The sequence below is a fragment of the Lepisma saccharinum genome, chromosome 8 (genome assembly GCF_977018435.1).
Source record: "Lepisma saccharinum chromosome 8, izLepSacc3.1, whole genome shotgun sequence".
NCBI lineage: Eukaryota > Metazoa > Arthropoda > Insecta > Zygentoma > Lepismatidae > Lepisma > Lepisma saccharinum.
The window spans coordinates 45,315,206-45,343,199 of record NC_139236.1 but is presented as its reverse complement, the minus strand read 5'-3'; the positions used below and the strand labels follow the sequence as shown (position 1 = coordinate 45,343,199).

General features: G+C 36.0%; 1 protein-coding gene across 1 annotated transcript; it reads left to right on the top strand.

The window, feature by feature from the left end:
* Window positions 1-27,994, top strand: mtDNA-helicase (mitochondrial DNA helicase). Its single transcript, XM_083127451.1, has 10 exons — window positions 1-554; window positions 5,642-5,880; window positions 10,369-10,654; window positions 14,849-14,993; window positions 16,654-16,810; window positions 18,609-18,758; window positions 21,866-22,054; window positions 24,984-25,175; window positions 26,585-26,713; window positions 27,846-27,994. Exons 1-10 carry the CDS (start codon window positions 242-244, stop codon window positions 27,975-27,977), a joined length of 1,932 nt encoding a protein of 643 aa, XP_082983577.1. The 5' UTR covers window positions 1-241; the 3' UTR covers window positions 27,978-27,994.

The following is a 27,994-nucleotide window of genomic DNA, read 5'->3' as shown; positions in this document are numbered from 1 at the left end:
CGCGTTCCGCATTTATCTCGTGTTGTAGAAGTGCGGGAAACAGAAAATGTAAAATTTTATATTCGAAGCTTAGTCCTTGATTCTTGCGCGCAGAAGTTCACTGTATATAAATTATACCTTACGTTATTTTATGTGTTGCAGAAGAAATAATAACGACATAGGTATTTCCGACATTATTTGAAATGTGGATGATCGCTGTGTCTGGAATTTTAGTGATAACATGTTATTTCAGTAGAACATAATGGGATTGAACAGATTTGGTGTTTTAAAAATAATTTCACGATTGAACATTGAGCATTATAACACATGCTCATTTATCCTAATAAACTGGCGAAGGGTGTATACCCCTGTTCATCGGCAATGTAGGTGTATTCACTCCGTCAACTCTGCTGAAATACAGACAGTGTCGGTTGCAGTCATGAAGAGAACATTGCGAGATAATGGCATAAGCGTTGAAGAAGGATATTCTTGTTTGAAAGTTCAGTGCTTTCTCTGTAAAGAAAAAGGAGGCAATGTGGAATCGTTAAAAAAGTTATTTATAAACAAAACTACTGGTATGAATTATGATCAAGTACAGTAATAGTTTCGAAAACTTAAATTTCTTTTGTACCAGTTTCATATATCGGAGACACATTAAAATCGGATATTTTGTGTTTCGCATGGTTCGTACTTACCAATTGCGTATTGCGGAACATAGTTCAAGGTACCATTATGCTTTTTACACGAAAACAAACACTTTTTCTACTAAAATAACTAATTTTTTGTCATGAGTTTACAATACCGAAACACACTCCAATTTCTATAAAATTTCACCTACTTACTAATTTCGGTGTCCTGATGACGTATCTGTAGTTCATATTTGGCAGTCACTTCTTAAAATTGTACATTTACGTGTAGAACTTGTAAAATAACCTTGCGGTTTACCACGTTGATTGTCCATACACAGCAATTCGGAAACATCTTTCTTTCGCAATTCGTTAATGGTCTTCCTTTACGCAAAACAATCTTGCAACCTTGAATATTGACGTCAGACGAGGAATGCCTATGAGGTTAGGCCTGTTAGGTTAGGTTCCATTAGCATAAATCAAAGAAAAATTAATATTTTGGCTAAGAGAACTATACCTTGCCTTGCCTAACATCAAAAAGCTCTCTTCCGTGACGTCAGAACACAATGTTGCTAAAGTGTTGTGCGATAAGTGACACCCATTCGGGGGAAATGGCATGTTCCGTGGAGCTACTGTTCTTATGGTAGGGTTATGTTACGTTAAGAAAACATAGTTTATTTCGTTTTTTTCTCGATTTCCATATTAGACCGCCAATTATTACATACAGATTCGTGATTAGGAGGTCTCAATTAGTGAGTAGGCGAAATTTCATAGCAATTGGAGAGTGGTCCGGTATTGTAAACTCGTGTGCTACCGAACGCACGTAACGGTGCGATATCGCTTACTTTGCGAATGAATATTAGTGTTTCCAACCTTCTTCACCGAAAAATACCTACTATCGTGTTTGTCACGTGTGCAAATTGTACATAATGCACGGGTAGCTGACATAGATAGCTCCACGAACCATTCCGATAAGGTTAGGTTTGGTTAGGTTAGCAAGCATAGTTAAAAAAAAAAAAAAAAAAAAAAAAAAAAAAAGGATTGGAAACACTGACAGGGAGTTACGGCATCCAACGTATGGAGCATCCGGTTCATGTAGGAAAGCAATGGCAATTGTGCATTGGTGAGATATTTCTATTGAAAAATACATGATTTCCCGATCAAATAGATTCCATGATGAAAGAAAATACATTGACTGACGTTGGAAACCTTAGAGAAACTCATTTCCACAAGTAGTTTCTTCTGTAAAAATGAAGAAATGTGTCTCCGATGTATGAAACTGTTACCATTTCTTTTCTTGTGACTAGTGTGTAAATAACATTTTGGTACTACTATACTATAGGGGTGACACCTATAAATCCTTTATTTTGCACTTTTTTACATTGCTAATGTACTATTCTGGAATGCGGAACATTTCTTTAGATGAAATAATGTATTTCTAATGAAAATAATGTCTACTCCATCTGTCCCATAATTATAGTCCAGTATGCCAAAATGGTGACGTTTTATTTATGTTCTTTTCGATACATGATCGGCAAATTTGTACTGATCCTTGGGTAATAACGTTGTATGACTCATTCCCATGTTTAATTTTCTTCTTTTGTATACAACAATGTCACAGTTTGCCTATCGGACAAATATTATGAGACAACAAACAAAAGTGTACCGGACAATAATTATGGGACAGAGGGAGTATTTCTTACATTTACGAGTACTTACTGTTACTCGTTATTTCGATTCTGTAACACACATTATGGCGATAGCGTACTGGTTCATCGCACGTTGTGATAGTGTTTTGTCGATTTATGCAGTGCTGCAACCTTGTTCACCGGTAAATGCCTACTTTCGTGCCCGGATTTGAAATTATGCTAATACCTCGCAAATCATTGACATTAGCCTCACAAACCATTGATGGTGGCCCCACAAACCATTTTCCGTAAGGTTAGGTTAGGTTAGGCAAGCATAGTAAAAAAAAAATTACTCAACATGTCATGTTATAGTGAAAACACGGCGAGTTTGAAACACTGACTATGGGGTTTACGTCATCTAACACACGGAACATTGTGCTAATGTGCAGAAAGCAAATGGCTGCAGCAGAAACAGCATGTCGGACAGAGATTTTCGTAGAAAACAACATGCATTCGAATTAGAATGATCGAAACTACATTCACGAACTTCCACAATGCTAAAGAAAATTATTTGCGTAAGAACTTTCTCCTGTAAAAAGTAAGAAATCCGTCACCCCTATAGTAAAGTGTTACCCCTGTTTTTGTCCTTATGTGTGCTGAGTGCCCCCTTTACAGCCTCAGCTTTTAACCAAGGTAAGGATATTTTATTTTCAGGCACGCTTTTAATTTTGTTATGATTAGGGGCTGGAGCCCACTTAGTGTGATGGGTGCAAAATAGCCTAAGTGCTGACGCACCCAAAATTTTAAATTCAAATTCAGTTAGAACCAATGGTATTGTTGCAACCCAGAAATGTCCATGACTACAAACACACAATTAGTGTAATATATTTTCATATCAAATTTAACACATACTTCTGTAATTTACTCTTACCTGACCGTACTTTTTCCTTCTACTTTGACTGGGCGTCCCTGATTTCCTAGTGGTAATATTGTCACTTTGTAATCAAGGGTCCCAGGTTTGATTCCCAGTGGTCTGGATCCTACTTTAAACTGTAGGCCTTGTTTTGATTACCCTAGTTGAAAAAAATTACTTAAATTAACATTTCTGGCCCAAGTTCCAATTGTTTAATTCTGAATTTATCATGGTGCACAGACATTGTCACATGGTTTGTTTCCTAGTTGTGTCTGTTAACGCATACTTCAGAGTCTTAGTGATTACTTACTATGGGAACGATTTTCCCCTTCCATATATTCCTACATGATTTTTGTTTGCGAGCAGCCATTCATTTACTCTCTTCTTGGATACAAACTGCTGAGCCATGTACTTGCTTGCATGGGATGCTGAGGAGTATTTAATCTCAAAATACTTTCATGGTTAGGTGGGTTAAATTTAGGGCTCGTATCTTGAAAATAACACTCCTAAAAGTTTTAAACACCTGATCACGTGATATCTGGTCCCTAGCACAAAACCCCCTTCAAGCCTTGCATGAAAATCTGCAAAAAACACGTGCCTGAGTTGACCAGAAGTCAAGAACGACTGCACGTGCAAGCTTCATTTCAAATCATAATGTCTCCCGGTAATTAATACTCTGTGAAGCTTTTAACTGTAATAATTTAAGAATTAATTTCTTCAAGCTTTGAACTACTCCCACAATAGTTTCCAGTATTGTAAAGTACTTCCTAATACTCCTATAAAACGTGAGAAAAATCATTGAACATTTGGAACCATTACCATAATATGTGTTGTTTTTTTGTTTATTGATTTGTATTAACTTTTCTTATTTTTATATTGTGTTATTCTTCATTGTAAAAATAATAATAATAAACTGCTCCCCTGTGCTTTGCACCATGCCATGAAGGCATATAGGGGGTGTGGAGTTAGGGCCCCACACTTCCTTGATCACGGCCGAAGGTGGGGGTGATGTGCTCAGCACAATGCTCCCAGTCGCCTTTACCCCCTAGAGTTTCCTCCAGGTACCTGTTTTATACAATGCTGGGTGGGTGCTGGAGCTGTTTGAACAGGTGTAAAAAATCCTGTTTCTCCTGCCAGGGATCGAACCCGGGTCTCTTGCATTGTGGTCAGACACCGTAACGATTGAGCTTTCTTCATTGTAGACAAGAGTTTGTTGTGTAACAGTGTTAACCTCGTTCATTTTTCTTTCAAGAAGAATAATGGACTCCGGTATGACTTGAGATGACTGGACCCCTCTCCGATTTTCTTCATATTTGACATAGATCACTAATTAAGGCCTCCTAATCACTAATCTGAAGTTAAAATTTGTCGGAAACGTCTAGAAATTGCGAACCATTGTCGCTAGCCTCACGAACCATTGGTGCTAGCCTCACGAACCTTTGGCGCTAGCCCCACGAACCATTGGCGCTAGCCCCACGAACCATTGGCACATGGTTAGGTTAGTTTCGGTTAGGTTAGGCAAACATAGTTAAAATTACGTGTTGTGGTAGTATCAGGATCTAGAAATTGCGAACCATTGACGCTAGCCCCACAAACCATTGGCATGTGGTTAGGTTAGGCAAACATAGTTAAAATTTGGTGTCGTGGTAGTATCAGGAATATATATATTTGCTTGTGAAACAAAAAATTTCGCGAAAATAGACTTGTTTCCATTCTGAAAACTAACACTTTATTTTCGCTTATTTTGCAATTTCTAGACATTTCCGACAAATTTTAACTTCAGATTCGTGATGAGGAGGCCTCAATTAGTGAGTATGCCAAATATAAAGAAAATCGGAGATAGGTCCGGTCATCTCAAGTCGTTCCTGGACTCCTGCCAATAATACAGTCTTAATATTTTTATTATAATATTTTGTAGAAATACCTTCAATGTTTAAAAGCTCTGGAGAAATCATTACTATTGTTCAAGTTTCTTGTAGTACTGTATGTTTGTATATTAGATGAAATTAGTAAAAGTAAACTAATAAAATATAAAATTTTCATAGAATGAAGACAGGAGTTAAAAATATAAAACAACAAAACTAGTAACATGAGTATGTGAAAAATCCGACTCAAATAAATCACATTGATTACACCATGTGAGTGTTTCTGGTTTAAGAAGGTTACAAATCAGAAAAATGTTTTTTGAGTGGTGATTAGTCCTTTTTAGTGTTTTTATTATTTTAACAACTAGGATGAGTAAAAATGTTTAGTTTGAATTGTAGAAATCATAGTTATTCTGCATGGACTGAGTTTATTAAAAAATAAAAATATTCAAAATGGGTCATGACAACTTAATTGTAGCATGAATGGTATACAGATTGCTCGCAGCCAGTAAAGGTTACTATGTAGTTACAATTTAGCATTCATGCACTTTACTTCCAAGGAGTCAATTCGAAAGTGAAATTTGATTGTCTTATGATGCTTGTGGGAATTTACTAATTATGAATTTTCAGGTTTCTTTGTGTGCCAGCAATGTAGATGTTCTGGGCAATGGCAACTTCTAACTGCAGTGATGAGTCAGAGGAAAAGTGGAAAGTCTGTGAGAAACGAAGACTTTCCTGGTCTCATGAAAGATGAAGCACAGGTGAAAGAACAGGAAGAGAAAAGAAAAAAAATGTTGCAATCATCTACTAATGTTGAAAAACTTTCACCAAAAGAACTGCAAGAAGTTCTTTGTACATTCAATCTTTCTGTGAGTACATATACAGTATAGTTTCAATATTGTGATTATTATTTTGTGCAAAATTCCAATTTTACCCGTGTTCTCCAGAATTGAGTAGGATTATTTAAAGATGTGAACATTATAATTTTGAGGTACAGTGGGATGCACAAGTATTACCAAGCAAATTGTCACATTACTAATTTCATTGGCTTTTCTCTGCTTCTTCAGAGGTTGTCAGATTGTGTTCTGTTTCAGTCCTTGAACCTCTCATTGCATAATATAAAATATATGAGCACGGCGATTATGGTTAGCAGATGACAAACTTCAAAAAAGGTTACATTTTTAGATTTCACAAGAGATTTTACAGAAATGTTACTGCATACATGTGCCATGGCATCCAATACAAATCTCTCTAGCATGGATTCCATCCTCAGCTTCTTTACTGCCATTGTTCGTCATAGAATTCCTTCTCTGCGGTATCTTCAGAAACCTGACATCCTGACTACTTGGAACATTCAGTTACTGCAGACCTGACGTGATATGGCCGATATGAAATTTTTCTATAAAATCATCAATGGAAAATTAAGATCTGAATTTCTACTTACAGAATTCAACTTCAGAGTTCCCTCTCGATCGACCCGAAACACTCAATTGTTCCACACCTCTACTGCTACATTTTCCCTTGTTCCACAGGCTGTCCCAGTTCTATAATAAACTACCCACAAAGATCGACATTTTTGCCCCTAAAGTATTTTCCGATCTTCTCTAAGAACGAATATGTAAATCTTTCGTTTGTTTTCTTGCTTATGTCTTATCATGTTTATATGCATCCTTTTTTTTGTTTATACCTAAAACCATCTTGACTTGTTCTTGTTGATTTACTAGAGTTTTCAGTGTAAAATGGCCTTGCAAGTGCTGTATCTGAAACTTGGAATAAATAAATAAATATTGCTGAATTCTGATGTCATAAAACTCAAATCAAAGTCACTTGGTAGATGTCGCAAATGCTTTGAAATGAAAACCTCGTGCAGTGACAACAGAAGAGAATCAAACGCCCAACAATTTATCTTTCTTAGAAGAAAAATTTCTTGTCTTTGTGCTTGCAACTGAGAGTGTATAATTTCCTTACTTTAAAATTGAACACTGAAGCAATGTTAACAATTATTTACAAATATAACATTTTGTTATGAATCTTGAGGTTGAAGCAGTTGTCTCTACCCCAAAAAAGAGGACATTTTCCTAAAAAACTGCCTGTACTATTTTTAGGGCCCGTAAAAGAGGTACTTGAGACGATAGCTTCATAAAAAAATTAATTCAAGAATGTACATCTACAAAAGTTCCATATGTTATGATGATGATTTTGTTTCACTAATACTCCTGTGATAAACAAATTTGGAGTATGCGTATCTGCATGTCCATGAACACTCCCTTTTTTGGTTGTAACGATACCATTAGCTTTCAATGGGATTGTTACAACCCTGAAGCATCCAGTACTGTCCATTGTGCATTAAATATGATAGAGACTTCACACCATTCTGATTTGTATAAGTTTGGTGGTTTGTTTATATGTGCCAAATGAAAGTACATAAGTAAGATATTAGGTGTAAATGTTTAATTGTTCGAGCACAGATATGTTCTGCATACACAAATATGAGTTACCAAGAGATGTTTAAATGCCCATATGAAGGACTACATTTTCACTCACGCATTGAATATCACAGCACATAGCATGTGCCAACCTTTGTGGTGGATTGGTTAGCACAGTGTGCTATGAAACGAGGGGTCACAGGTTTAAATCCTAACATGGGCATGGGTGTTCTTTGTGAGGTCTCTCCATCATAACATCACTCATTGTCATTTTTACAATTAGCTCAAAGTGGCAGAAAAGTGAAGTGAAATAAACTAAATCAATAAACCAACGCACATGACATAATCTTACTTACTTATCCGGCACTTCAGTTCTGGATGAACCTCGCTTCCCCACATGACATAATCATTTATATCAACCAGTGCTTGAAGTGGAGGGGGTAAGTAGGTGATGGCATGCAGAGCATTCACTTGCCAGCCTTCATGAAATAGTGGTTATAGCCTCACAAGTTAAGTCCCGATATGCGCAGATCGCTGCAGAGTACTTCCAATTACGTCATCCTCCCCACCACTCTTCTACGTACTGGTCTGGCATTTGAGACTACGAGTGGTGCCAATTCAGCAAAATTAAGCTAAAACAAATATGACAAACTATTTTTACTGTGTAGATTGTCGGTGCTGGCTCATATCAGTTTATCAGTGGTTAATTTGATTTTATCCGGTCTTTGAAAATGCGAGTGGTGCGCAGATCGTAAACTGTAGTATTACGCACGTGTGTTAACGTTTATAACTAAGATAAACTACTGGGCGAATGACTTCATTTTCTGAATGTGACATCGAGCAGTGGCCTGTTTTTTTTTAAAAAAAAGCTGAGTGGGGTGCGGGTTATCTTTTTTATCGTATAACAATCACTACGAGAAGGCAATCTGATAACATGCTTGCCTGTGTTCTTTTTTAAAGCACTGAAATGTTCTTGCTCTTTACTCTTGGCTGCATATTTTTGAAATGCAAAAATCAAATCATGCTGGGTCCAACGAAATCCACAATCTGCTCTGGAAAGCCTCTTAGAGGACAGGCCAGAGAAATAGTTTACAATGTTGCAACATATTTGCGAAATCAGAAGGAGTTACGTAAACTTAAGTATAATGTTGTCGAGTCCACAAGTGCTGCCACAGGAATATCTAAATGGATGGTTTCTCAAGTTTTAAAAGAATTGGATTGGATTGATTTGTTGTTTCAAGTCCACTTTATGCACAGTAAGGCTAATCGATACTGGATGTACAGTTTAAAGTGGGATCCGAACCACTATGTGCCTCCACCGGGAATCGAACCCGGGATCCCTTGATTACAAGGCGACGACGCTACCACTACGCCATCGGGGAGTTCAAATTTTAAGAGAAGGAAAAGAGTCGTTGGCGAAAGGTGAGCTGAAGTTCTGTACTCCGACAGGTAGAAAACAGCCCAGGAAAAAGCGAATACAAATTTCGTTGAAAATCCTCAGACCATTCCCCTCCCTCCAAGTTGCAACACTGCGAACCAACGTCGCTCCGAAAAGTGGAGTGGGGAAATGTGGTGTGAGCTGCGCAACAGCTATTTGCAGTGTCTTGTTTTTAAACTTGTCAAGTTATAGCACAGGCTGCTGTGACACCCGGGCTGGAATCCCAGCATGGGCATGGGTGTTCTTTGTGTATGTCTCTTCATTAATTTCATCATATCATCACTCATTCCAATCTTCGTGATTAGCCGAAAGTAAAATCAGTCCAGCAAAGCATTCACCCACCTATCAATTTCCACTTTGAACATCAACATCAGCAGAATACTTCCTAGTTTCATGAAGGTTTTTTTTTCTTAATTCCATTAACAAAGTTATTAGCATAAAACAATTTACAATCTGTTATGATTCCGTGTCATTAGAAAATGTTAGTGAAATAACAAAGTGGATTGATTTAAATGGGGTTGATTTAAATCTCAATTTAAATCAGGTGATTTTTTTTAAAAAAAATCACTGATTTGATAAATCACTTTAAATAAAAAAATTATGGAATAATGCACATAAGGATTTTGTAGATATCAGAATCACTTTTGGTGAAAGTACATTAATTTTGTAATCATTTAATGGTGTTTATTAGGCTCTAAGAAAGGAAAATAAAGGAAACAAAATATATATGTACTGATGGTGCAAAGCTCATATGAAAGGAAATAAACACACTTGCATTTCTCTTGATTTAAAATTCAGTATTTTTTATAGACAAAAATAGCAAATATTTTGTGTAGAAAAATATACAAAATTCTAATCATGTTAAACCATAAATTGTGTCATTATCATTAAACTGTAAATAATTATGCTAGCTAATATTTATCAAACTATCATTAAAAAAATTTCCAAAATTCTGCTACAAGGACTATAAAGATATTTTAGTTAATATTTTAAGTTACAATTATAGAGTACATCCAGAATGTTTTATTTTCACTGAAATTATTATAGTTTCATTAACACACTCAACAAACGTTTCCATAGTAGGTTCATACATAGAGTATCAGAAACAGAAAAAGTATATTTGCATTAATCAACCTGTTCGAATATTTTGTAGAGCCATTCACTAGAAAAAGCCTTTTTATAAAAGCACATATCTATTAGGGATGGCCAAAAAAAACCAGATTCCAGAAAATTTGAAATCTGGAATCTGAAAATATACTGTCTGGATTTAGGAGGGAATCCAGATTTTAGCCGATATCTGGATTCCCTCCAAAATCCGGATTCTATATGTATGGTGCCAAAAACCATACAAGCAATTTTAAGCTTGTTTTTTTTAAAAAAAAAATCATAAAAAAATATTTTTTAATAAAAATAATGATTTTTATCCATCCTGTGAAATAAGTGTCTGCCTTAATCGTTATTTGTTTCCTATCAGTATCACTTTGCATTTCCAGAACATCAGTGTTTCCACCTTGAAGTTGTATGAAGCAAGGGTAAGTAATGATCGGCAAGCGATGTACTTCCCATTACACGATGGTGATACTCGCATAGGATTCAAAATAATTAAGAAATTAGATGTAGATGGTGCCACCATAGAGGAGGTGTTTCCCAGCGGAGGTCAGCTCATGATGGGGCTGAAGCAGTGCAAGAGGAAGCAGGAAATTGTCCTTGTGAAGAACACTAGAGATGCTCTGGCTGTTGCTGAGAAGTCAAGTGTAGGAGTTTTAGCTTTACCATATGGTAAGAATTACATGTAATTGCAATGAAATTATGGATAAGTAGGGACACCTATATTTAATTTTTTGTAAACTCAAAATAAGAGATTATACACTACAATTAGCACTTAAGCCAATGGATTGGTATCGGAAATTATCGGTTGGAAACTTTTCTCTAGTTTGGGCATTTTGTCGAGTCGTAAAAAATCTTACATGGCAGTTTCACCAAGTTGAATTATCCTGGAAATTACACAAAATTCAAAGTTTTCATTTATTTGGCACCAGCATTGTGTGGAAAAAGAATTATGCATGTGATGCATATAATTGCAGTGGAAAACTTACTTATTAATATTTATAACTTTTAATTGTTGTAGTTTTCAGTCATTGGTATCAGTGAGATAGAATATATCTATTGGTATGGGTAGAGGCATGCATATTTCGTTTTTGATGAAAACCCAAAATGTGAAATAACATGCTGTTATGTTCATTTTTCATGTTTCTGAATGGTGTGAGGTGCATTTTTCTACCCTGTTTTGTCACGAAAAATAATGCGAAATAGACTCTTAAACACAATATGTAGAGTTTGTTTACCGATACGACACTTTCTGAAGTTTGAATTATCTTGTGAGTTATCCAGTTCACAGAAAATGGATTAATTCTGCTGTAAATATTTGAGAAGCAAAAATGGACTTCTTTGTACAGGAATAAACTTATACTCTGGTAACACATAAGTGTGCTATTAGAAGGGATATGTTTATTTTGTGTAATAAGTGCAGTTTTTAAATCAAATTTAGGATTATATTCACAATTTTTAAACCAAAATGCCATTTTATATACAGTATGTATGTAATATATGCAACTACGTAAATTTGCAGTTACGTAATAACTGTACGTAGCTATCGCAAGACATTTTTTCATTTTTTGTATTTGAAAAATGTGATTCCAGTTTGTTTTTATATTCTTTTATGTATTTTTCATATTTTTATAATATATATCCAAGTAAATACTGCTGCATGATGTCTCATTTATAAAATAATACTGTGTAAATAATATACATATTTAGATACATACATATAATAATAATAAATATTGCAGTTTCTTATGAAGTTACACTTAAGCAATTTACAAATCGACTTATGAAAATTTAAATTACATAAAGGTTTACAGAATGCATTACTTACGTAACTTGGGGGGGGGGGGTTACTGTACCACTTTTGATCTGATTTTTCACTGCTATAACACCAAAAATTTTTTTTATTATTATTTACCAAAAATATGTGCTTTTAGGTATGAGAATTTCAAAGTGGTTTTGGCTTAGCCCTAACTATATTTTCATACCACTTTTGTTGTGAGATATGCAAAGTAAACTCCTAAAACATGAAATTCAGAGTTGGCACAATTGTATAACTTAGGCAAAAGTCCCAGAACATTGATTATTTTCTTTTCATTCTTTTAATTTATGGTTGTCACAAGCACAGAAATGCTTTATTTAAATGTAAATTTTCAGAACACAGACTGCCTTCCTCAGATATTTATTTGTAATTTGATCAGTATCTAACTTAAGAATTTTAGCTTGATCATTTGGTATGGTAAATTTCTGCACCAACCATAAATTAAAAGAAAAATTCTACCATGCAAGAAATACATATTAATTAATTCTGGGAAAAAATGATTTCTTGAAATAGAAGTAAACTTCTATATTTGGTATGGCAAATTCTAAGATGCCATTTTCTAACTATACGTTGCACTGTTTTAGAAGCAATATCGGGCGGAGCCACGCAGAGGGTGTGCGTGGCGACCAGCCAATGGCAGGAGTGCAACGTTGTACAGTTAGGAAACTGCGGCACTCGAGTTAAACGCCGTGTTCTGAATTTTTCTTGCGCGCAAGAAGTTTTCATATAACTTGCCACTTTAAGGTTCATCATAAGATGGAGCACGACATTTTGAACCTGACTGTCCAAGTCTCATGAATTTCTGTCACCTACAGCCGGAGTTATTGTTTCTCGAAGAAACACGGGAAACAACATGTCTCTACACACACACACACACACACAGAAATTGACTCTTTCGTTTTCCTTCCGTGTTCCGTCTGTTGTTTTTTCGTTGACCCCGATGAATTGTTGTGTCTTGGTAAAGCTATGGGTGTCAAATTCGGGTGAATATGCACAATGACCTTCCATTGTCTTGTGTGCTCACAAACATTGCGAGTGTGGGTCAGTTTTGAGTTCAGCGTTTTCATAACAAGGGCGGTGTAAGATAATTTTACTCGTACGGCATGAAGAACAGTTGTGAGAGGATTCAATACAGCCCTTATTGATTGATTTATTTTACTTCGTTTTTTCTGCCACTTTCGGCTAATTTACGAAGATCGGGATGAGTGATGGTATGATGAAATTGATGAATGTACACTCACAAATACCCATGCCCAGGCCTGGATTCGAACCCGGGACCCCTGGCATTGTAGCACGATGTGCAATACAGCCCTTATGCTCGATAGTTGTGCAATAGTGTATGTGTTGCGTGAGTGTTATTTACTAATGTCACGCCAGCACCATTGTGGAGTGGTTAGCATATCGCTCTACAACGCCAGATATCTCAGGTTCGAATCCTGGCCTGGACATGGATGTTTATGAACATTCCTTCATCAATTTCATTATATCGTCACTCATTCCCATCCTCGCAATTAGCCAAAAGTGACAGAAAAGCAAAGTAAAATAAAGCAAATCAAATTAATAATATCTCTCTCGAAACCTAGTACGTACCAGTAGTACAGGCACCAAGGGTAAATACTCGTATTACGTTCACAAGACAGATATCTTAGTTTTAAAGCTTATTCTTACTTCAAGGAATTGGCGTTCACAAGACATGCGTGCTGAAACAGTGTTTTCTCAGAGCCGAGAACTTACGGCTAAAGCGTGTGGTGTATGTGTGCATACTGTGTTGCGCATTATAAAACAGGGTAAAGTATCTACCACAGAAATTGGAGAATCCCTATTCAAATCTCCTAGGAAACATGCCAGAAAACAGAAACTGAGCGATGATGATGACCTTGCAGTTCCCGTACAATAAATACGTACCTTCAAACTTCTTTCAGGTACGAGTTTCTCTTATATGCAGCAGTGATATGATATAATCCTGTGTAGAATTTTTCACTATATATTTCATTGTACTCAAATATCACATGCATGCATTATACCCATAAAAAGCTGAATATTGGACACAGCGAATTATCTGTGTTTCCCTTCCACTAGCAGTTGATTTGGCAACAGCGCAACAGCACTGGCTGCGTATTGGCTGAACTCATGTTCCTTCTAAAAGCGTACGCCATATAGTTAACCTAATTTGAATTGCTGAATAATATTCAAGAAACCTAGTTGGCAGAAATCAATGAATATATGTATTTCTATCAGCGTAGCTCCAGAAATAAAATATGCTGATTTATTTTCTTTCTGCAATTGCACTTGCAGAGAATTTACATGAATTTTTCTCTGGTGGTGTCAGAGCTATCCAATGTTCACTTTAAGCTTCAATTTTATGCACATGGTTCTGTGTTGTCAGACCATAACATTTTCACTTCCCTGCTTTTCACTCCCGTGAAGGTTATGAATGTACTATTAGAATGGAAAAATGGAAATATTTTTGTGTGATAACTACATGTACCAAAATTTCTTTTAACATATCCTAAAAATAGCACCCCTCCTTGGGTGCAGATTTCCAACAATTGAAGAAATTCCCATCAGTAAACACATTTCCTGTATAGTTTGCTGTAATAATCTGTGACTAAGGATCCTTGTTATATTCTGTTTCTATTATTCATCTTTTAAAAATTAAAAGCTGTTTTGAAGCATAAAATAGTGACTCATTACTTGGACTTATTTTAACTTTTTTGGGCCCAATAATAGCACCATTATGCTATGAAGTTGTTAAGAGCTCAACATCAATAACAAATTTAAAAATTCACAAATAACCATAACCCATCCTATGCAGTCAAAAATACTTGATATGCACTGTCCAAGACAAAAGTTGACTTATTTAAACACCCTTATATAGCACCAAAGTGATGGTGCCAGAGGATGGAAGGCCCCATCAACAGTCTATCCCCTCCTCAAGAAATATTTCTGGTTCCCCACATATTTTTCTGGTACGTTATCTCGTAGCCCAGATTGGCAGTTAGCTGTTATGTTTACGAAATATTCTGTTACGTTACTTCCCTTTCCAGGCTTAAAGAATTTGTCTCAGGAACTACTTCCTACCCTCGAGCACTACAAGAAAATAACACTTTGGTTTGGAAATGATATTGAAGCGTGGGGTGCAGCTCGAGCATTTGCTAAGAAGTTAAATGAGAAGAGGTGTCATGTTGTTAGGTATGTACGTTTCCGCAGAGGGGTTCACAGTATAGTGAATTAGTGTGTTCACTCCTTGTTAATGAATATATAGAGATTGACAAAATTTTCATCATTTATTGTATCAACAATAGCAAGGCAGGCTATAAAGCCAGAGGTCATAGGTTCGAATGATGTTTGTTCATTTCTTTCATCATTTATTGTCATTGTCATGATTTATCTAGAGGTAGAAAAATATCATCAAATAAACCAAATACAAATTAATAATTTTAATTTTTGTATTTTTAAGGTACTCATAGGCAGTGCTCGAAAAATCGTATTCAGAGTTAGGTGCCAGCTCTGATTATCAGGTGCCAGGAAACCACCTACTAGCAATTGTGCATACTACGGTGTTTCAAACGTGTCCATGTCAAAGTAGTCACCTCTGGAAAAAACTTTCTGTATGCTCATCAGTACATTCATCTCCACCATTTGGATTGCTAAAATGTCAGCATGCCTCCATTCTTTCAGTGAATTTTTCAGTCAGGGAAACCAAAACATATCACACATGATGCTTTTATTTGGTGGTTTGTCAGAAATTCTCACACCACGAGAGCAGTATGTGGCCTGGCATGCAACATGAACCTAAAACCAGATTTCGACAAGTCAGAAATTCAGTCCTCTCCTTCCCAAATCTCCCCATGAAATTTTATGCATAATAAAAGTAGTGTGCTGAATTCACCAGACAACATGTATCGCACGAAGGCCCTGTAGTCAGGAGTACATGCGGTTGAAGACAGTGTAGACCTTAATATCTTTGTCCACTACCTCCCTGCTTTAAACAAATTTGGATATCTGGATAGTGTGGATTTGATGAATGATTCGTAGGAAATATGTACAGTAAAATATGAACATGATGAATAAAATGATATGTTAATATAATAATAATAATAAACGGATATATGATACAACTGTCCGGATAATGCACACATTTGAATATCCGGGCAAGTTTAATAATTCAGGTAATCAGGTTGTGCAGATTTGATGAAGGTTTTGTGGAAAATCCGTACAGTGAAATGTGAACATGACAAATTAAATAATATGTGGGTAGCTCGTGAAATGACTAAACTACAAAACTGTCTGGATGATGCACACATTCGGATAATCTGAATATCCAGATATATGAAATCCTGATAGAAAATTATCCAATATCTGAATTTGGCCATCTTTAATTCAAACCCATGGGTTTGTGATAATGCTTTGTCTCTGTAGGTGTATTGCAAAAACCTCAAGGTTTAACCATCTTTTTCAGTGTAAACATAACTTTTTACCTGGCATCAGTTCCTTTCCCATGTCTATTGTCAACACACAATGTTCCACCATCCAGAGATGCAAGTGTTACTATGTTACTAAGTGTCCTGCCACCTGGCAGAATGTCAGTCAACAAACTTTCAAGGATGTGTGAGTGTAGACTATGTCTTTGAATAAAACAAAATTGAACAACATTGACATAACTATGTCACAGATATCAACACAGTCCTGAAATTTTCTAACAAAGTTAGTATGCAATATCTAGGAAGGCAGTGTAGTAATTAATATTCCATTTCCTAACATCTCAGAGCTTCAAGTTTAATTGCAATATCTTTTCACTGCCAATGTTTACAATGTTAGAAAATTGTAGAACAATAATCTGTTTCAACAGGCCAACAGAATGCCAGCCAGCACCATTTGAGGCATTATGTAAGGATATAGAAATAAAGAAAATTTTATCCCAAGCTCAACCAATAAGTCATCAAGCCATCACAACATTTGCTAGTCTGAGAGAAGATGTTTTATCTGAACTTCAAAATATAGAAAAGGTAAGATATATATATATGTTATCAACACACCTACATCACCCTTACTTAATTCAATTGTGGGTTATAATTGTTGAGATATTTCATATCCATCAGATCTTTCAGTAAGACTTCCTGTGGTCATTTTATGAGCTAATGTAAGATGATATTACAGGGACATTGATGGATTGATGTGCATCTCTGATTTGTGATAGAAAATAAGAATATTTGCACAGCATACTTTTCATGTACTTCCTAGAAATTGATCTCCAGTTGCAACACATGTTAAGAAGCATTTCAATTCTTTCTCCACTTTCTATAAAATGACTCTGCTCCATCCAAATTGCAAACAGAACAGTTTTCTAAAGTTTGTTTTCATGTTATTTTTGAATCATAATAAAAGGTGTGTAAAAAAGATGGGACATTCTGAAATGGAGGTATAGATTAGCGAAAAATAGTTGCAAGAGGTTTAATCATGGAAATGAATAGTGCAAAGGATGCCATTTATTACATTACATGCTGCTGAAGAGATCTTTAGGTTTGTGATATGAGAGTGGCATCCAGTAGATGATGATCATTTGTGCACAAACATTCGTGCAGTCGCCGAGGGACATCCTGCATAGCTCAATGTAACATGTTCACAGGAAACTGGACGAATTCCTCATGGATCCTTTTGACTCGACCTGCTGCAACTAAAGAATCTCACAGATTCCTGTGTACATGTTGTGTCAATTTATGCAGGATGTCTCTTGGTAACTGCAGGAAAGGTTGCGCAAAAATGATCGTCATCTACAGGATGCCATCTTCAAATCATAAACCTACCAATCTCTTCAGTGGAATAAAAAAAATGTCGTCCTTTGCAATAATCATTCCATGATTAAACCTCTTGCAACTAGTTTTCTCTTCTCTGCACCTAAGTTTCAAAATGTCCCCATCTTTTTGAGAAACAGTTTATAAAGAGAAATGTTTCTCATGGTTTGTTTTCTTTCTAATAACATGCACTATGACAGGACATCTCACCCTCCGTACTATTCTCATGAACACTTATCGATGCAATGATTGAGCATAATGGGTTGCATTCCTACACAGGACACATGCTCATTTCATACCACATCTTAGTTGGAAAGAAACCAGTACATCACCCCATGGAAAGTGCTTGGCAGGCTTTCACCCTGAGAAGGCTGTTATGTCACAGAGTTTAGTGTTCTCAACCAACACATTAATTATCATCATGAAATTTGGAGGTGTTCAGGTTGAAGAGTTTAGGCTGTGAATAACTTGTACAGTCACGGACACTTCTGGGTTGTAATTGTTGATTTTTAATTTATTGATTTAGTTTATTTTACTTTGCTTTTTTTATTTTACTCCGCTTTTTGTGCCACTTTTGGCTAATTTGCGAAGATGGGGATGATTGATGATATGATGAAATTCATGAATGGACACTCACAAACACCCATGCCCAGGCCAGGATTTGACGCTAGGACCCCTAGCATCGTAGTGCGATGTGCTACCCATTCCTCCATGGGGACCGGCTGGATTGTAATTGACCCATGGACTTTCAATAGGTTCATAACAACCCAGATGTGCCCATGACTGTACAGACATAAACAGCAGTGGATTGGAGTTAAGAGAATGATGAGCAAAATGGACAGAAAATTTGAATCAGCCTCCAAAATATGCAAGGATCTCCATTGTGACAGATATGAACAGTGTCACGTACCATGTATTCTGTAGAGTCTGGTTTTGTAACTGTATGAACCGAGCATCAGGATCCGTGGTCATTGTCCTCAACCACAGTGCTGATGGTTGTTCTATCTGGCAGGTATCTGGAGTGAAGTGGAAGCGCTATCCTGCCCTCAACAGCATTCTGAAAGGCCACCGGAGAGGAGAGCTCACGGTCCTCACTGGTCCCACAGGCAGCGGGAAAACCACCTTAATGAGTGAATACTCACTTGATCTCTGCATGCAAGGAGTAAGTAAGCTAACATCATCCACAATACCTTTCCTTTCTCTTCCTGATTTCCAGTAACCTTCATGCATTATTGTTTAAATGTAATGATGGGAACTGTCAAAACCATGATGTCTACCTACTGGGACTTCGTTGAATTTCTGGAATTATGCATGAATATTTGGCATGGGAAATTATGTGTGAATTTTGCATGAATTATTTTCGTAGACATGAAAAATAACCATATTTAATTCAGGATGTACACTCCTGTTCAGTTAAAGTGGCACATACACCAGCTGTTCAGCTTTATAAAATGTGCCACTTTATGTGAGCCCGGAGTGTACTTTTTGAAGGGGTTCCTTTTTTTTAAAAAAAAAATAACTTACTCTGTAGCTTTATTGGAGGTTTATATTATTAGTTTGTTTATGTTATTTAGCATCACTGCCACTTTTGGCTAATTGCGATGATGAGGATGAGTGACGATATGGTGAAATTAATGAAGGGACACTCACAAAGAACATCCATGCCTAGGCTGAGATTCGAACCTGAGCCCCCTAGTATCGTAGTATGTTGTGCTAACTACTCAGCCGCAGAGGTTGGTATTACTTTCATAATATAATCTGGGAGATGTTATTTCGTTTTAGAAGATGGGGGGGGGGGATGATCACTATGTACTCCTTTCATAATGAATGATTTGTAAATTTTTGGATGTCTTGAGGGGAATCGCCGGACCCTGGGGCCGAGTGGTTAGCACATCGCACTGCGATGCCAAGGGTCCCGGGTTCGATTCCTGCTCGGGCTTGGTTGTTTGTGAATGTCCATTCATCAATTTCATCACTCATCTCATCTTTGCAAATTAGCCAAGAGGCACAAAACGCAAAGTAAATTAAACTAAATCAATCAATCAATCAGTCTTGAGGGGAATCAGTAAATTCTAGAACAGAGCTGATATCGATGCAGATGTATGAGGGACGTTGCATGAGCAGGTGACTCATTAAATATTCACAGTATTTTATCTTCGTCCACATACGGCTAACACTAAGAAAATAGTTTCTTGAACTCAAATTGTGCTGAACATTATACATACATAAATATGGTATACCCGATAATTACAAGTATTTAACCTACCCCAGAAACGTAAATTTTTTTGGATGAAAATGTTATTTTTTAAATCATTTAGAATCTATCAATGTTGTTTAAGTTCGCACTACTTTAGTGATTCAAAATACATAGGATGGCAATGTGACCTACATATTAAAATAGGGTACTAGTTGAAAAAGAGAATGAAAGTATAGTTGGCAGGAAAGTGTGCTGAAGTGAAAATTCAAAATTTCGGAAAATTAACCCTGAAAAATTAGTCCCTGCTTATACTGTAAAACAACGTTGCATCATGTATCGCCACTTGATTTTTAATGGATCAACTGCCTTCTCAGCTAAAAAGAAAAATGTATAGATACCGTTATTTAAGGGAGTATTTTAGTTATTCATAATGAGTCATTTTCTTGTACAGTTGAGTCGGGAGGGGGGATCGAACGGGTTGGTGACCCCCATGGAAATTGACATCGTTCAATTAAAGACACAAGAAAGCCAAAAGTTTGTTATTCTTATTGTTAAGAAAAGAAATGAAGTTCATTTAGTTAGTATTCAAACAGAATAATCAAAGTAAAAATGCATTGGATGGAAAACATTGAGTGAAAAATACAGAGAGAAGGTTCCACACTTTTCAAAATTCTAATAATTACAGTTGTAGGTGAGAGGCCACACAACAAACTTTATATAAAAAAAATCCCCTAACAATTAAAGCCTTTTCTTGAATGAGACGTGCAAAGGTTAATATCAAAATGCATTCAGATACTAACTGCAAAAAATGCAAAATAAATAATGGAAAATATTTGTGCTGGTATTCACCCATTTGGTGGATCTAGTTTCCCCATTTATGTTATATTATTATAATTTAGAATAAAAATGATTTTTTTTAGTTTATAATATTCATTATTGTATAATAACATTTGTAACTGTCGTAATAATACTTATTATTAATCTACTATTCAACTTTTATCACTTGTCCGACCCCCCTTGCAAAAATTTCTTCCGATGCCCATGAGCCCAGGTGCAGTTAGCACAACATGCCACAATGATGGGTATTTTTTTGTGAGTGTCCCTTCATCAATTTCATGATATCATCACTCATCCTCATCTTCGCAATTAGCCAAAAGTGAAAGAAAAGCAAAGTAAAATAAACCAAATTAGTCAGTCCATCAGTTGAATCCGGCTGGTTATTTCCATAAAAAATGAAATCAAAATGTCAAATTTGTAGATGTTTTTGCCAGTCATTATATATGTGAATTACTTCCTAACTCATGGAGTATGACAGTTATTAAATGATAGTATGTTTTCGTCTGGTTTGTGAGTTTCATCTGTAACAGTTTATTTTATTTGCTCTCTATAAAGCATAATCACAGTTTAGGAGGCTAAGGAAACCAGGGATACTGATTTTAAGATGTGACCAAGATCTTGAGTATCGACCTCCACATTTCCTTAAAAAGCATGGGATAATTTTACCTTTACTTTAAGTACTGTAATAACTCCCTAAATCTGTAAAATATAAAGTGAAATCAGAATATTCATGTGATTAGTTGAATAATACACAAGATTAAAGTTTCTTACATGTTACATCTGTAACTGTCCCCCAGACATTTGTCCAATACAATTGCAAAGGGAATGAAGCCATTAAGTTATTCCTAAATATGTGTATAGAGTAGAGCCTCAATTTTACGTTTTTCAGTGCACTAAGCTGAAAAAACGTAAAATGATGAAAAATTTAAAATCTGAGAAATTTTTACAACATTTTGTTATGTTGAGACCATCATCATCGAATGTAAAATTGGGGTTACTCACATTGACTCAGGGCTTAGAAATGAAATAGTTGTGTGGCTGCTTTACACAGTGTCAATAAAATTTTCAAACTGTTACTACTTACTACATAAAAAAAGTATTTCTTGTACATATTATTACTTTTTACAATGAAAACTAACAAAATGTAGAACTTACTCACCCATTGTTTAACCAAAAATTCAGGATTAGTCATGAAATTAGAGAATTTTGTAAGGTCTTTTCTTTTTGAAAGACAGGTCAACACACTGTGGGGAAGCTTTGAAATTCGAAATGCAAGACTTGCTCGTACCATGCTGCAGCAGATGGCGGGGATTCCTCTGGAGAAAAATCTGAATCTCTACGACTTCTGGGCTGATAAATTTGAACAGTTACCATTGTACTTCATGACGTTCCATGGGCAACAGCCCATTAAAGTTGTTATGGAGGTAGGTAAGCATACCTGTTCCAGAAATGAAATAAAACTGGTAGGAGCTTAGCCGATGTTGGTATCGGAAATCATTGGTTGGACTTATTTCAAAATGTCAGCTGATACTTTTCCTTAATTGTGGTTCGTTTTTCATGGAAGTTAGGCAAAATTCAATGTCTCCATTCATTTTGCACAGTTCCTCATCAAGGTATTTTATTAATATTATGCAATATTTTTGTTGTAATAAGAATAATAACACTGAACAGTATTTCTGTTATGCACGTACATATCAGTGGCATATTCTGAAAATTTGACCTGGTTTACCATAACAATTCTTATTTATTGTATACATATGCAGTATTGGTCATATTATTGGACTCGTTAGTTGAAAAAATGAAACAGATTTACTCACTTTATGTAGAGAAATTTGACAGATTTAATGTTTTGTGATACACATTGCATTGTTATACACACTGTAAGTACTTCGTATGACCACCTTTGGCTTTTTATGAGCCCGTTTCGTGTACAATTCCTTTTTACTCTTTTTTTCTAAACTTCAAACCACGTGGTTCTTGAAATTACGTGTTGCTCCAAAGACACAAATAAAGAACATCCTTACAACAACCAGAATTAATATTATTTCCTTTGTTATAAGATAACCAAAAAATAGCATAAATAACATTGTAAACAATGCATGGATTATTCCAGGCATTTTTCGAATATGCAAAGAATCGTGCTGTCATCTATTCTTAGGACACAGTAAAAGATAGGATTGTGGGAAACAAGATTATATCGAAGCAGACAAACAGTTTAATCCCATAAAAAGTTATAACAATCGTCAAATATATTTACCTGTAGTTAGAACATTTTCAAAACAAGGAAATATGCTTCTTTTTTATAATGAGTCCAATCATTTGGCCAGTACTGTATATTAATTAGATATTATACAAATGAAACCTCAATGGAGCCACGCAAGTAAAACAAAAACCGAGATTTAACAACAACTATTTCTATATACTGTGTACGTGAAATTTAGTAAATTTCGCACTTCCGCATTGCACAATTTAATGGTTAAATCTTATTAATTTCGAAGATCCCAACTTGAAGAGATACTACCTACCAAAACTTGCATCCCCTGGTGTCTACAAGACCACATGCCAATGCCACAACACCTACATTGGCAGAACCATCCGTACTGTCCAAGAACGGATTAACAAACACGTAATAGATGCCAAAAATGACACACCAAAATCAGGCCTCTCTCAACACCTCCACTCCACTAACCACACCTTCTCCTCCATATACTTCACCCAACCGGCTCTGTCATAGAAAACACTGTCAAAGAAACCCATGCTATCATCCAACAGAAACCAGCACTGAACCTGGACAATGGACAGGCACACCCAACATGGCACTCTGTCCTCAGAAAGATCCCCGACCTGAAAAAGAAATGATGCGGTGCACATACTCGACCCCCTCCAGTCACGCGGGGAACAGGAACGGCACCATGCCAAGCAGCACAGCCCAGCCCCCCCAACCAACTGGCAATGCCACCTGACAACAGGAAGCAGATGACGCAAACCAGTATGCACGTTCCAGCGCCACCGAACGGGAGAAATCGCAACTACCGCCACCCGGGAACAAAAAATGCAGTGATGCGGTACCATCTCCGCTTCAAACGCCATACCCTTTTGTGAATGAAGACAGTGGATCTTCGAAATTAATAGGATGTAACCATTAAATTGTGCAACGCTGAAGTGCGAAATTTACTAAATTTCACGTAAGTAGTTTTAAACGGCGTTGACCGCAACCATCATGTATTTCTATATAATTGGTTCCATACCGTGTCCATGCAGTCTAGGGTGCAAGCTTTGGCCTCTGGCTAAGGGACCGTACAGTTTAGAGACTCCCAGGAGTAGCATATCAATTTTTCCTGAGATTTTGCCCTGGGACTGGTGGGCCACCCACCATCATGAAGTTGGGAAGCTACGAATGAGTAGCGTAACCTGGTCATAGAAAACCTACAAGAACAACTGGGGTTTGTCGTGCTCACCACACTTCACTCTGTAACTGGTTGTATGATCTACCACCTCTGGTGTGAATGAGGATTGCAGTTGGTAGGTTGGCACTGGCTTATGGGCTGTTACACCATGGGTTATTTATTATTCTATATACGGTAATTGAAAAACTTTGGTTTACCGGTAGTAAACCAGATAGCATGGGAGAATACACCACTGGCACATATTTAATGAAACACATCAAGGTTACTTTGTTATGTGGTGCTTTTGTTCAGTGTAGAGCAAAATAGAAGGTATGTTTTATATTAAGCAGTTTTGTATTATGTACAGTCGTTAATAATAAAATGATTAAAACATCGTCATCTTTTTATCTGCAATAAGATGTGGGACATATTTAATTTTGACTGACATAAACTTCAAAGCTTTGTGCACTGCAAGGAGAGTATGGTAGTTCTGAGATCCACAGACCAGAGGTTAAGAACTAAAGAAATTGTGAGAAAAAATTAATTGAGACCTATTTTGTAAAATATGTTGAATTCAAGCATCTGCTGTGCATCAGACAAGGTGTAGAACCTTTAAAAGTAAGTCTCACGGAAAAGTTATAGCTTGTTTACGTATATTTATTATAACAGACAAGGTATGTTGGAGTATAGAGCATATAAGAAGTCATTTATTATTTTAGACAAGTATCTTTCAAGTGTAAGACATTTTGGGTACAGTGTGTCATTCTATGCTTTACGTACAGTTGTAAAAACTTGTGCTATTTTTAGCACGTTTCAGTAAGACATTTTCTCAGTTTTTTGGGGGGCTAGACCTTTGCATAATAAATCACTAAGTTGGTAAAATTTCCTTCTTTTTCCTTCGTGTCCTATTAGCAACTATGAACCTTTTTTTAACATCTTGTTCTGATTGGCTATTGTGTTTCTGTAGGCTGTGACCCATGCAGTTTATGTGCATGACATAAGTCATGTTGTGATCGACAACCTTCAGTTTATGATGGGAATGTTGGATGAATCAAGGCAAATAGACAGGTACTGGAGGCAGGATGTTATCATTGCATCCTTCAGGAATTTTGCAACCACGAACAACTGCCATGTGACACTTGTCATCCACCCCAGAAAGGTAGGTACCTTCGGTAAAAATTCAATTTGAATGTGTCTTGTGGAATATTCAACATGTGCAATTGTTAGGGATATGCATATTTTGTTTTTGATGGAAACGTGGTTTGAATTGAACTTTAAAATGTAGGTCCAGTCCCAATCTATGCATAAAGTGGGTTTAAGAGCAAACTCAAACAACAAACAAAATGTCAGATTACACACTGGAATGTTATTTTTTGATGTCTTTGAAAGGTGTGAGATCCATTTTCCTACCAGATTTTGTCACAAAGTCAAGTGCAAAATGCAACTCTGGTATATGTGCCATCAATCTTATGAACTGAGTTACAGAGTCAGCCCTGGTTTTACCTTACTTTACATTTCTTCTCTTTAACATGTATGGGAAATTATCTCAGTCAGTTTCCGGTGCTTGCCGATTTTGGGCATTCGTAACAGAAACCATGTGCCTTTCCTACTGTACACCGAGTGAATTCTGCATTGGGGGAAATCAAGCCCAGGCTGTGGTTAAGATGCACATATTAAGATAACACCACACTAACCAGCACCACGCTTAAAAAACAGGCTTCATTAACAAGTTACAAACAAAGCACTTGAGAGGTAGACTACAATGTGGCAACAACGTCTGCATAAGCACTTCTTTTCTGGTTCCCATTCGCTCTTCGCTTCCCAGCAGACAACTATTATGAAGAAAATTCTCACCTGTTCAGTATTCCGAGAAAATCTCTTCAAAACTATGGTAATTTTATATTGAAATAAAATGCTTATGTTATCATTTATAACTAATCTGAAATTACTAGATACATGTGACACTTGTCATCCACCCCAGAAAGGTAGGTACCTTTCTGCGTTAAGTAGGGGTACAAGAACCGATTGAATTTCAGGTTCAAATCGCATTTCAGTGAAAGGCAGAATTTTATGATGATTGTTTTTTTTTTAAGAAGCCCACAATTTTCATCAGAATTAATCAGTTCCAGAATTTGCACAATGTACAGAGTAATTCCAGGCTCAACATCATCAAATTTCACATTTTTATGACAAATGAGGTAGAAAACTATACTTCCACTTTTTGGAAACTTACTCAGAAGTTATGTAAATATTATGTCTCAACCTTTTCTTTTTTATGAGCACTGCAATTTCTTGTTCCTATCGGATGCAATTACACAGGAAGAGCAGGAGTTGCTCAGCCACAAAGCATTGGTCTTAACTTTGTTCTTTCCCTGGTAGAGCCAGATTTTTCTCATAGCTTTTCAACAGTAAATAATTTTCTGAATATCTGTATCTTGCTACTATATTTAAATATCAATATCAATTATAATTTGTCAGTGTTTCAACCTTTATATGAAAAATATATATATAAACAATTATTTTCAACTTTTTACATGTTTCCTTCTACATCTTCCTTTTTCATATCAGGAGAAAGAATCAGAAGAGTTGACGACCAGTTCTATTTTTGGAAGTGCCAAAGCTACTCAGGAAGCAGATAATGTCCTTATAATTCAAGACAAAAGACTGACCTCCCTAAAAGGAAAGAAGTATTTGCAGGTAATATTCTAGAATTTAGTAATACTGTTCCTTTGCTTCTACAGTGCAGGTTTTCCTTAGTAGTTGACTCAGCTCATTGAGTCTCATCACTGCTCTAATCTGGCTCTAGGCTAGAGTTACTTCTATTTCCCCACAAGCAGCTCCCCAGTTTTGTATTCCTTAGACTACTCACAACCACACAACTATTGTTGTAACATTTTTGCTATGGGAAACCTTTTTGAATATCTTACAGACACCATGAAAAATGAACATGGATTTCTTAAAATGCACATTGGAATTTTACTGCTGAATTTCTTTAGAATGTAGGCACAGAATATCAGTGTAAGTTGTCTTGAAACTCCTGTTTTTGCTTTTTCTTTCTCGGTATATGATTCAATATGGTTTAACTAGAAACCTTGCAAAAATAATTTGGTGCTTAGATATGACTTGAAATAATTCCTTTCATTACAAGAAATTTAAATTAGATATACATATAACCACAGTATATTTTTAACTTGGTGTTTTCATTTTCTAATAGCAAATTGCAAGTTTCATTTAATATATGAGAAATATATATTTCTTCTGACACACAAATCCATAAGGAAGTAGGATAAAATGTTTTTTTAAGAAATAAGAATTGCAATTTACTATTAAAAATTAATGTAAAATTTTGCAAGATGAGAAACTTAGATTTTGCTGTAGCTGTGCATAGTGCATATCCTTTGCTGAGAATATTTGGTTTTCGTTCTAGTGATTTTATTTATCTTATAATAATACCGGTATATCTGCATATTTATTCATCATGAGAGGTTCAGCAATGTCTATGCATGAAAACGTCAAGTTTGAAAGAATGAAATATCATTTTTTTGGATGTGTTTGTTTAAATGTGCATTTTCTGAGACCAGTATTTATTTGAGAAACTGGAACATTATGCTAATTGGTAAAAGCATTTTAACAGCAATTCAGACTTCCCATTTTTTTTACTAAAGTCATTTTTCAGTATTTTTACTGGCAGGTTTTATTAGTTGTTCTGTTCCCAAGAAAGGTTTTCTTTTTTCATTCTTTGTCCCCTTCCATTATTAAGACCATTATGTTGAACATATTTTTTTTTAATAAATCAAAAATATTCAGGATTTATTTTTGTCCCCTGTAGGTTGCAAAGAATAGGTACAGTGGGGATCTTGGAGTAATGATGTTGGAATTCGATAGGGAATCTCTTGGTTATGGAAGGAAAAAGAAACCAAAGGAGGAGCCTCAGAGAGAGCAAAGGACATCTGATCAATAGCCAATCATATTTACTCC

What these genes read in the sequence shown, in the direction of transcription:
- mtDNA-helicase (XM_083127451.1), top strand. Translation starts at nt 242, where the DNA reads ATGGGATTGAACAGATTTGGTGTTTTAAAAATAATTTCACGATTGAAC. An exon ending in AGTTTTAGCTTTACCATATG is followed by an intron (nt 10,655 to 14,848) that starts GTAAGAATTACA and finishes TTCCCTTTCCAG; the next exon opens with GCTTAAAGAATTTGTCTCAG. An exon ending in AACTTCAAAATATAGAAAAG is followed by an intron (nt 16,811 to 18,608) that starts GTAAGATATATA and finishes TCTATCTGGCAG; the next exon opens with GTATCTGGAGTGAAGTGGAA.